Raw genomic sequence first — 12,500 nt, 5'->3', positions numbered from 1 at the left:
CAACGTGCATGGCAGCATTTGGCTGGAGGGAGGCTGGTGTTATAATTCTCTCCTACAAGGTGCAGAGAAAGGAACAGCCGAGGCAGCCTGCAGTGATTAAGTTGCAGAGTGTTCAAACCCCCTATGTAAAAAAATGGTGTATATGCAGCTTGTGGCGTTGTTTAAACTCATTAAGGCCGATTCCAAAAAATGTCTTCTAAACAGTTTTGTGAAAAACGAAATGTTGCTGTATCTGTGGTTCTCAAAACGTTTTCATGTCAAGAACCTGCAAAATGATGATGTATTTGGGCCCCATCTCAAAATGTTTTGTTCCAGGGACGCGCAGAAGCAAAGATTTGAGGTAAAAATGTTCACTTAAAAAAAATATTCAAATAGTTTTTGTCAAAAATAGCAGATCTACAAGCTCGACAAAGTTATAACACGTTATGAGCTTGTACATCTGCTATTTTTTTAATAGCCAATGTATACAATATGGTTAAAGTGGTTAAAATGACTGTGACGCTATATTAACTAAAATATAACAAAAAATTATTTTGGCAGGTCTTTGATGCCGTCGTAATGACTTTTCACTTGCTGAAAATAGCAGATCTACAAGCACACAACGTGTCACAGCGCGACGCGTTGTGGGCTTGTAGATCTGCTATTTTCAACATGCAACTAAGTGTAAAATTGACTTATAGCCTACTGGATCTCTTGTCCACTAGTCCCTTCCCAACATTTTAGTCTAGTTTTTATTTGTTGACGAAATTGTCAGTATATGTAGTCTTAGTTTTAGTCATCGTAGCTTAGTTTTCATTTACTTTCCATTTCGTTTTCGTCTGTGAAAAAAGGCAGTCGACGAACATGTTTCGTCTTAGTTTTAGACGACGAAAACTACACTGGAAGACACGCAGTAAAGGTCATCGGGATTTGAACCCGCGACACGCTGCCTGATTACCAGCCTAGGGGACCGGACTGCTAGTCCGGCCTGGGGCGCAAGTTGAAGTTTTGTCTGTGAATCCAAACATGAAAGCTAATCTTTCACTACGGCACAGCTCAGATGGATTACAATTTCAAGAAGAACTAGGATAGAATACAGGATTCAAGTCCACTGAGTCACTGGCAGCATTGATAGCCTTATCCAAACAGAACAGCAGCAAGCCATGAAATAGCACTTTTTTCCGGGGGGGAATCAAAATGTTGATTGCCAACATTAAAAGTGGCTTTAATAAGAATGATTCACAGAGATACTGGAGTCTAATAAAGGTGCATTGTCCCAGTTGATTTAAGTGACCATGCAGTGCCTCTTCAAAGAGCAGCCAAATGCGGGACATTTTATTACTGTAGCGGGAATCTACAGTAATAAAACTTCACTTCAAAATAAACACAGGGAACAATTCTAACAGAACAGAGCATCCAAAAGCTCATAGCGCGTCACCTTGTGCCGTGCTGTGACCTTGTGGATCTGTCATTTTCGAAAAATCAGGAAAATGTGTGCAAATCTTTGAATATATACATTTTTCAAAGCAACATTTTTAACTAAATCTTTGCTTCTGGGCCGGGATCTCTGGAACAATATATTTTGAGATGGGGGTTCCAGGGAAAATATATAAAATATTTGGGGTCCTTAACACTAGGATGTCTGAAAAAAATTCACTCCTACTCAGTCTGGCTATTTCGGCCCAATCGACCGCTTTCCCCCTTTCCCCCTCTATATAAAAATAACAATATATATATGTATTTCGTCTGACTCTGAGCAATGTGCCTGGCTCTGGCTGTTAAACAATAACGTGCGCTCACACGTCACTATAATTATAGTTTGGTAAACTGAAATGAAGTTAGAATGTGACATGCCTGGTTTCTATTTAGTGTGCAAGGCTTACATCCGGTCTAAAGCCCACCCACTGTATGCGCTGATTTCCATACACAATACATACACGATCCGTATCCTCCCCTCACCGGATGTTGAATTAACAGTGCTAACGGCCGTATTTGAACGACGTATATCCAATCTTTTACACTATAAACCGATTTCCCGACATTTCCTTTTCACTTGATACCGTTTCGTAGAGAGGGCCTACACAACCGATCTATATACCAAATGAAAGCCCGAATTTCGTAGTTTACATGGTATTTTGAGTTATGATTTAAAGAAAAGAGGGGTGGAGGGAAAAAAAGAACACACAACACACAGACAGCTAGCTAACTAGGCTAGCTAGCTTCTAGCCTGTTGTGTTCTCGCTCAAATGTGCTTCCCAGCCTGAAGAATAGACTTTCACCAACACACAACACGTTATTGTATAACAGCCAGAGCCTGCAGGCACATTGCTCAGAGTCAGAAAAAAGGAAAGCCGTGCGTGCGTGGAAATCAGTTCCACAGGTCGCTTGTAGAAAAGTGTACAGACAAAGAAGGACGGACAGAACTCTTTTGACTGACACAAAGTATTCATTATTTATACTGATTGATTATACAGTTGAGCAATATTTATAGGCTTCAAAACATGTTGTTTGTGAGAGGGGGAAAAAGCCTCAGTAATCAGACTTTAATTCAGGCTTACAGAAACTATGCATATAGCATGTGTTTTGTGTGGTGTGACCGAAAGTAATACATGAATAAAGTGGGTTTGACACCTCCGTAGGCTACAAGATGGTCAGACCATTGTCTCATGAGCACGCCTGGAATGACGAAGCCTTCGCCTGCCATTATCACCGGAAAACATGGGCATGATGGCAGTTACAACTCCCTGAAGACTCTAATCATTGTCACTATGTGTTACTATTAGCGCTGGTGTTTTTTGCAACCTTTTAGAAAGGTGCCTAACGATTGCTTAATGCTTATGCGCTAATAGCCCCAGCATGCAGAGCACCACAATGTCATTTGCTCGGCAGAACAGTCAGGGTTGCAATTCATCCTTTGCATGGGGTCTTTATTTATTTGTCTTATTTGTGCCGGTTTAATGGCCTCAAAAGCCCAAATAATCCTTTCGTGAATTTGCCACGGAGATTAGTATTATGTAGGAAATCAGTGTGAAGCCATTCCATTAGCTCTCAATTAAATATAATATATACTATACCATACTATTTTATTTTTAAGATGTTTCTATATTGGCGTCATGTTTGTATATTTGCGTTGTATATTTAATTATATGTCTAATTTTATGAAGAATTTCTGAGGATACTATAGAAAACTGACACAGTGGTGGTTTGAGATTGCCTTTATGTTCTTGTTGACATGTTTTGTTTTGTGTTGTTTGGATTGTTTTCTCGTGTGTAATTGTGCTCCGAGACCCCCTCATATCAAAGAAGATAAAGATAAAAGATAAAAAGAAGATAAATAAAATAAACATAGCCAGGTTACCCAGTGTAATTGTTAAACCCATTTAGACCCGAGACCCGATTCGATAAAATGTCTTCTAAATCACGACAGTTTTCTGTAAAACCTATATTTCTATATCACTGGTGCGCAAACTATTTCATTGGCCGTGGACCCCCATCTGAAAATGTGTTGTTCCAGGGACCTCCCTGTGCTATGAGCTTGTAGATCTGCTGTTTTTCAACAGATACAAGTTTAAAATAATGGTTAGCGGTTAAAAGCTATAAGGTACTCTTCATGTGACTGATGAAGGCTGGAGAGACGAAACGTTTGTCCCTGTTCAAAAATGAAATAAATATTTTAAACTTAAGTCTTGGTGTGTGCGACCCAGTCGGACCCACTACCGTTATTTATTTAAAAGCTATAAGGTGACACAGCTGCGTCCTCAGTGCTAACTAGCTACTGTTACACATGGCTCAGCGAGCGGTGCACTCACCTCCCCCGGTAGACGAACTTCATGGGCTCCACCGCCAGCGCCGTGGCCACGATGTCGTCGGCATTGTGCCTCCGCCCGCTCACCATGATGAGTCCGTCCATCTTGCCCGAGATGAAGACCAGGCCGCCGGGGCCCACGAAGCCCAGCAGGCCCGTCCGCACGAAGGCATACTCGCTGACCAGAGCCCCGCCCGAGCTCACCGGATACACCTGGTACACATTAGCATGATTGTTACTCACTGACACCTGGTGCACAGTATGATTAATACTCACTGACACCTGGTACACATTAGTGTGATTATTACACAGTTGTTGTTGTTGTGGCTCTCAAACAGTGGCGGAGGGAATGATATTATGTCCCACGGGCCCTGATGCGAGATTGACAGCCCAGCCTCAACGCTGGTTGTTTTCAAAACTCAACTTTACCAGGTGACTGCAGAGTCTGCAGCGCTAAGACGGTTCACAGTCAACAACACCGGAGCAAATATGCGTCTGTACTGTGTAACGCGCAGCCAGTAAGTCTGTACTGTGTAACGCGCAGCCAGTAAGTCTGTACTGTGTAAGGCGCAGCCAGTAAGCAACCCAGTTTAAACACTCTCTTGTGTGGCCGCCGGAACCTCTCCCCCATGGGCCCTGATACTCTCAAATAATCATATTTGAACTGGGAACATCCCAAAATAATCATATTTGAACTGGGGACCCCCCAAAATAATCATATTTGAACTGGGGACCCCCCAAAATAATCATATTTGAACTGGGGACCCCCCAAAATAATCATATTTGAACTGGGGACCCCCCAAAATAATCATATTTGAACTGGGAACATCCCAAAATAATCATATTTGAACTGGGGACCCCCCAAAATAATCATATTTGAACTGGGAACATCCCAAAATAATCATATTTGAACTGGGAACATCCCAAAATAATCATATTTGAACTGGGGACCCCCCAAAATAATCATATTTGAACTGGGGACCCCCCAAAATAATCATATTTGAACTGGGGACCCCCCAAAATAATCATATTTGAACTGGAGACTCCATAAAATAATCATATTTAAACTGGGGACCCCCCAAAATAATCATATTTGAACTGGAGACCCCATAAAATAATCATATTTGAACTGGGGACACCACACAATAATCATATTTGAACCGGGGACCCCCCAAAATAATCATATTTGAACTGGAGACCCCATAAAATAATCATATTTGAACTGGGGACCCCCCAAAATAATCATATTTGAACTGGGGACCCCCCAAAATAATCATATTTGAACTGGAGACTCCATAAAATAATCATATTTAAACTGGGGACCCCCCAAAATAATCATATTTGAACTGGAGACCCCATAAAATAATCATATTTGAACTGGGGACACCACACAATAATCATATTTGAACTGGGGACCCCCCAAAATAATCATATTTGAACTGGAGACCCCATAAAATAATCATATTTGAACTGGGGACCCCCCCAAAATAATCATATTTGAACTGGGAACATCCCAAAATAATCATATTTGAACTGGGGACCCCCCAAAATAATCATATTTGAACTGGGAACATCCCAAAATAATCATATTTGAACTGGGAACATCCCAAAATAATCATATTTGAACTGGGGACCCCCCAAAATAATCATATTTGAACTGGGGACCCCCCAAAATAATCATATTTGAACTGGGGACCCCCCAAAATAATCATATTTGAACTGGAGACTCCATAAAATAATCATATTTAAACTGGGGACCCCCCAAAATAATCATATTTGAACTGGAGACCCCATAAAATAATCATATTTGAACTGGGGACACCACACAATAATCATATTTGAACCGGGGACCCCCCAAAATAATCATATTTGAACTGGAGACCCCATAAAATAATCATATTTGAACTGGGGACCCCCCAAAATAATCATATTTGAACTGGAGACTCCATAAAATAATCATATTTAAACTGGGGACCCCCCAAAATAATCATATTTGAACTGGAGACCCCATAAAATAATCATATTTGAACTGGGGACACCACACAATAATCATATTTGAACTGGGGACACCACACAATAATCATATTTGAACCGGGGACCCCCCAAAATAATCATATTTGAACTGGAGACCCCATAAAATAATCATATTTGAACTGGGGACCCCCCAAAATAATCATATTTGAACCGGGGACCCCCCAAAATAATCATATTTAAACTGGGGACATCCTAATATAATGCATTGCAGACTGACAGGGTTTGCGTTCAACCTATAATGCTGAACGCACAGCGTTAAATCTTAGAGCTAATAGAGTCCTAACCTCAAACGTGTTCTTGGTCATGCCGGCGAGGCCGTAGTAGGACGTGCCGGTGGCGATGGAGCAGACACACAGCTCGCCGATCTCGTCCGTCCGACACAGCGAGGGAACGCCCTCCGGTTTCACCACACACATCAGACCTAGAGAGAGGGAGAGGGAGAGGGAGAGGGAGAGGGAGAGGGAGAGGGAGAGAGAGAGGGGGGGGGGGGGAGAGAGAGAGAGAGAGAGAGAGAGAGAGAGAGAGGGGGGGGGGGGGAGAGAGAGAGAGAGAGAGAGAAGGGGGGGGGGGAGAGAGAGAGAGAGAGAGAGAGGGGGAGAGGGAGAGAGGTTTAAAGGGTTAGTTCAGATTTTTTTTAACTTAAGTTGTATGAAATACTTGCCATTAATATAGTGGTTGCAACTGTATTAATTGATTGCCCGAGTCCCGTGGTGGGAGTTCTGCTCTAGTTTTGGTGAAATATCAAGTAGTTCCGGTCATTTTGTGGGGGGTGCTGGGGGCCACGCAGTAAAAATAAATGAATCCACAAAACTAACGTCATTTGTATTGTTGACCTATTTCTAAAATATTAGTGCAACTTTCGTTCTTTTTTTACCCCTCTATTACACAGAACTATGTTTTTTGTGTCCATATCACTACGCCCAAAACATTGTTCCATGTGATAGAGGGGTCAAAGTTCAACGAAAGTCATGCTAATATAAAAAAAAAAGGTCAACAATACAAATTACGTTCGTTTTGTGGATAAATTTACTTTTACTGCGTGGCCCCAGTGCCCCCCACAAAATGACCGGAACTACTTAATATTCACTAAAACCAGAGCAGAACTCCCACCACAGGACTCTGGCAATCAATTAATACAGTTGCAACCACTATATTAATGGCAAGTATTTCATACAACTTAAGTTAAAAAAATCTGAACTATCCCTTTAACAACAGCACCCACATTTGGGACTGTATCCCTATGACATCATTCATTCGTATACAGGCCTTTTGGACTAGCTTTGTTCTGTTTGTTTATTTATTATACATATTGTATTATGAATTTGTCGACGTGACTCAATTTAACATAAGCTCCTTCAACGAAAATGAATATCCACTTATTATTTTCTCTGTTAAACTCCTACAGTTTATTATTGTATCTTTAACCCATTCTGACCTGAGATCAGATTCATACGAGGTTTCCACTGGACACACACTGGTCTGATGAACCCATTCTGACCTGAGATCAGATTCTAGAAATGTCAGTCGTTCTTCGATTTAAAAAAAATAGCAGACCTACAAGCTCGTAGCGCGCCACTCGGTGGCGCGCTACGAGCTTGTAGATCTGCTATTTTTCAATAGCTAAAGCATAACATGATGCTGACACCAAAATTCAGAATGGGTTAAAAGAAGGTTAGGCAATGGACCACCCCAAGGACTACTATAGGTACCGACTCCCGAGTAGACCTCTAGACATATATACTGCACATGTAAACTGCTGCATTTCTTTCAATTTCAATCGTTTGAGAAAAAATAAAATGCTGCGAAAAGGTTGGTGCAATTTGTTTCACAAATAAGTATATACAGTACAGTGTAACATGCATATTATATATAACGGCTCCTGTGACATAGCTCTGTTCTGTACCCCCTCCAACTGTACACTTTCCATATTTGTCTCCACCAGGCCGAAGGCATGTGGGGAGAGTATGTTTTGCACTCCGTCCGTCCGCGTGTCCGTCCGTCCGTTTGTGTGTGTGTCCGTGTGTCCGTGAACAGCTAATCTCGGCCACCGTTAACCCGGTCGATGCCATATTTTGCACACACACTCCCTGGATGCCAACCATGAACCTCTGCCCCAAACTTTCCAGAACGGCCTGTTATAGCGCCACCAGGAGGCCGCTTTGTGCAAAACACGTTTTTCGATGCCATATTTTGCACACACACTCCCTGGATGCCAACCATGAACCTCTGCCCCAAACTTTCCAGAACGGCCTGTTATAGCGCCACCAGGAGGCCGCTTTGTGCAAAACAAGTTTTTGCACAGTACACCTACAGATTTTGTCCAAACATCACGCAAATTGGTACACAGTCTCTCTAGAGCCATTCAACGAAACGGGTCTTTCAGATTTATCAGACTCCATCCTGATTGGTTAAGATTGGCTTCCAAAGTTCACAGGAGTACTCAGTTTCAAACAAAATGCTGCAAATCGCGTACACATCGCGTGATTTCCGTGAAATTGTGCACCCACATTCCCACTAGGCCGAGGACGAAATGCCACATGAACAATTTCAACTCAGCCTCAAGGTGGCGCTATAACTGGCCAAAAAGTGTTTTCACCTCTAACTGCACGGATCTGTGGATAACCTGGTGGAGACCTGTGCCCGGAAGGGCACTTTTTCTAGTTTCAACTGTTTTAATAATCTTTTGGCACGTTTGTTTTCTCATGCCAATGAAGCTCATGTGAAGTGAATTGACTATTCGCATGGCGGCCATTTTGCTGTTCAAACACATTCATGGAAGACAGAGGGAAGAGAGTGCAGGGACAGATTGGTTTTCATATACAGGCCAAGATATTTGAAGACATTCACTCACAACTTGCTGTACACGGCACGTGTACTACATGGCTTAGCCACCAGGGGGCAAGCCGACACAGTTTTAACCTCAGACTATGTTTCCTTTCTTTTATGAACCATAACTCCATGTTGGAAATGAACGTTCTCTCTATGTTACAAATGTTATGTTTTGCTATATAGGATTTTATATACGTGCACAATACCGCAATACATTACGTGCACAATACCATACATTATTATAATAGCCATACATTATCCCTTACATATTGAATATTGTGATATTATCATTATCGAGGGCCTAATATCGCCACAGATATCGTGTCATGAGGTACCCAACTCGTCCCACCCCTACTACTGATATAGAAGGCCTTAATGGGTTAATCTGTGTTTCCATGAGTCCTATTGACAAACGTCTGTCAGGACAGATTTGTATTGATGGCCACTGCCTAACACATCACATTATTGGCCTAGGGATAAGACGAAAAACTAAACAATCTCCGTGAATTCAAGGCTTTCATGGTGTGTGTAATTGATAGAAAATAAGTCGTTTTTTGGGGGGGGTGAACTACCCCAAAAAGAGTAAGCAACACAGCTGCCACTAATGAAATTAATGATGGGTGTAGTGTTAGATAGATGTGGGTGTGTGAATGTGCAATAATTCTGACCCAGAACTCAGGTGGACTCTATTTTAAACCATAAGCTAGCCCCTTTTTATCCTCCAACATAAAAAATAGGCTTCCACTAAAGGCACTCGATCACCATAAATAGCACAGCGTTTACACAGGTAATATACCTGTATATCACATCCTCTGTATATCCATGTCATGTTGTAAATCTTTCTGCATAATGTAGGCTGAAGCTCAACTGATTATTGGACTGCATTTACATTAATAAAATCCATTCTCTTTGTATTTGTTCTTTTTTATACCCCATTAAGAACTGAGCTAAAGATGTACAGTGGTGCTTTATACTTTTTCATGTCAAGGAAAGTGGTTAAAATGAATGGCACAGATGCTTTCCCGGATTGAATGGGTTAAGCATTCCAAGCACTTTACTGTGAGGGAGAGCCTGCCAGGGACTTATTCAGAATAAAGGCGCTGGAGTGCCAAGCAGATGAGGCAGATTTTACTCTGAAAAGCCCCCCGCCTTCCATTTCCCCACAAAACCCGGGAGTAGGTGAATTATTGTATATACTAATTATACAGATGTTGTCCGATAACGGCAAATATCGGACGATATACCGATATGTGACCGATGCATGCCCGCCCGGTCCAAATCAACGCATACCTCCGGGTGCCACCGTGCCCACGTCCTGCACGGTGAGCACAGAGAGGCGCTCCTCGGTGTCGACGCGGACCACCCCGTGGCTCAGACCCTGCATGGACAGGACCCCTCTGCCCGGAGGCTGGCTGCTGTCCTCCACTGGCCTGCATGAGGGAGAGAACACTGGTCAGCACACATCATGGAACCAAATCTGCCCCGGAGAGGCCGGCTGCTGGCCTTTGCTTTTATGACATATCCCAGACCATTAGGGTTTTATGGAAAATGCTTCTAAACATATTTAAACTAATTTGACCACTTCAAATCTTTTTTTTTTTCGTATTTTTTTAATGACCGAAAATAGCCTATCTACATGCTTGCAGATCGGCTGTTTTCGGTGCTTCCATGGAATCCAAATGACTAAAATCAGTCGTGGCGAAGGCGTAACCGTAAGGCTTGTGGTTCTCTGCCTTTTTCATGTTGAGGACAAAGAAATTGTACGGATGAGGGAAAAAAAAACGATTCACTCAAATATCGAGATTTGTTTTAATTGTTTTTACAGTTCACAATATGTAGTTTTATTAATTTATTTATTGTCTTTTTTTCTTCTTTTTTCATGTCAGAAAGCCTGACATTCGTATGATTCAACTTTTCATGGTTTACATTTTTTGTAATTGTTTTAAAATCTAGTAGAAAAAAAAAAGCGAAGTAACTTTTAGTACCAACAGAGACCCACCTGGAAAAGAAGATTGAGGCAAAATAAAAATGTTTTTTATTTTAAAACATCTTCAATTCCTGAAGAAGATCCAACAGGATCATAACATGATCGTAACGTTGATAAGCAATATAAACAAGTGGAACTGAAAAATGTCATCGTTTTATACTATAGCAATGCAGACCTCTTATAAATCGGTAGATCTCTCCAGGGGGAGCCTATCATCGTTCTGCGAAATTGAGGAAGACGAACTCCGCAAAACTATATCACAGATGACATCATCCTCCTGTTCATTAGATACAATTCCCACCAACTTTCTCAAAGAAGTCTTAGACAGTGTGATTGGAGATATCCTAAAAATTGTAAACAGCTCTCTACAATCAGGCGTCTTCCCAGACTCACTGAAGACTGCTGTAGTTAAGCCCCTTCTCAAGAAACACAATCTTGATCCCTCTGTTTTGGGTAACTATCGACCCATTTCAAATCTACCCTTTCTGGGCAAGGTTTTAGAAAAATGTATCTTTCATCAATTGGATGTGTTTCTACAGAACAATAATGTGCACAACAAATTCCAATCTGGCTTTAGGAAAGGCCACAGCACAGAAACAGCACTTGTAAAAGTAATGAATGATCTGAGGGTGTCTGCTGACAAGAAACATGTATCCGTTCTCTTACTTCTAGATTTAACGGCTGCATTTGACACGATTGATCACTCAATTTTAATACAGCGTCTGGAGCACTGGATAGGCCTGTCTGGTACGGCCCTGTCCTGGTTTTCCTCCTACCTATCAAACAGAAGTTACTTTGTCAATCTAGCCGAGTTTGACTCAGACAAACACGACATCAGTTCTGGTATTCCACAGGGCTCGATTCTTGGCCCTCTGCTTTTCTCCTTGTACATACTGCCACTGGGCGAACTCATTGCCAATCACGGAGTCAATTTTCATTTCTATGCTGATGATACCCAATTATATCTATCTGTGGCTCCAGATGATCCCTGTGCTTTAGACCCGCTGCTTACCTGTCTGTCTAGCATCAAATGTTGGATGAGTGAGAACTTTCTCAAGCTAAATGAGGACAAGACAGAAATTCTCATAATCGGCTCTAGTGAGCAGAAAGAATCAATATTAAGCAGACTTGGCAACCTGACTGTAGACAGTAACAGTACAGTAAAGAACCTGGGGGTTATTATTGATTCCGAATTGAATTTTAATTCACACATTAATCATGTTACCAAGATTGCCTTTTTTCACCTTAGAAATATTGCACGAATCAGAGCCTATGTGTCCTTGGACGATGCAAAAACGCTAATCCATGCCTTTGTTTTCTCTCGGCTTGATTACTGCAATGCACTTTTTTCAGGACTGCCTAAGAAAACAACTGACAGATTACAACTTGTCCAAAATGCAGCAGCCAGAGTTTTAACTAGAACTAAGATGAGAGAACATATTACTCCAGTTTTGGCATCACTGCACTGGCTTCTGGTTGTTTTTAGGATTGATTTTAAAATTCTTTTACTTGTCTATAAAGCCCTCAATGGTCTCGCACCTTCCTACCTACATGACTGCTTGCCTAAATATGTCCCAAACCGCCCGCTAAGGTCTTCCACTGCTGGCCTGCTCGCTTTGCCTAAAAAAATGGCAACTAAAAAATACGGGGAAGCAGCTTTTTGCTTCTACGGGCCATCGGCATGGAACAAGCTCCCTCTGTACCTTCGTCAGGCAGCCTCTGTAGACATTTTTAAAGCTCAGCTCAAGACCCACTTCTACAACATTGCCTTTAAGTGATCTTATATTTTTTTGTTATTCATGTCCTCACTGTATTGCATTACTGCTTGTTTTTTAATGTTGTTGCCTTGCTTTTATTTTATGCTTT

General features: G+C 41.6%; 1 protein-coding gene across 1 annotated transcript in view; it reads right to left on the bottom strand.

Moving 5' to 3' along the window:
* Positions 1 to 12,500, bottom strand: part of LOC310868280 (disco-interacting protein 2 homolog C-like) — a 104,176-nt gene that overhangs the window by 29,787 nt on the left and 61,889 nt on the right. Inside the window, exons 18-20 of the mRNA XM_083778634.1 lie at positions 9,938 to 10,077; positions 6,103 to 6,239; positions 3,789 to 3,997 (exon numbers count right to left, since the gene is read on the bottom strand). Of these exons, the coding sequence (XP_083634760.1) occupies positions 3,789 to 3,997; positions 6,103 to 6,239; positions 9,938 to 10,077 (486 nt within the window). The remainder of the gene's footprint in view (positions 1 to 3,788; positions 3,998 to 6,102; positions 6,240 to 9,937; positions 10,078 to 12,500) is intronic.

The sequence above is a fragment of the Protomyctophum parallelum genome (assembly GCF_964188405.1).
Source record: "Protomyctophum parallelum genome assembly, chromosome: 12".
In the NCBI taxonomy this organism is placed as follows: domain Eukaryota; kingdom Metazoa; phylum Chordata; class Actinopteri; order Myctophiformes; family Myctophidae; genus Protomyctophum; species Protomyctophum parallelum.
The sequence above is the reverse complement of the archived record's forward strand: the minus strand, read 5'-3'. Positions and strand labels throughout refer to the sequence as shown.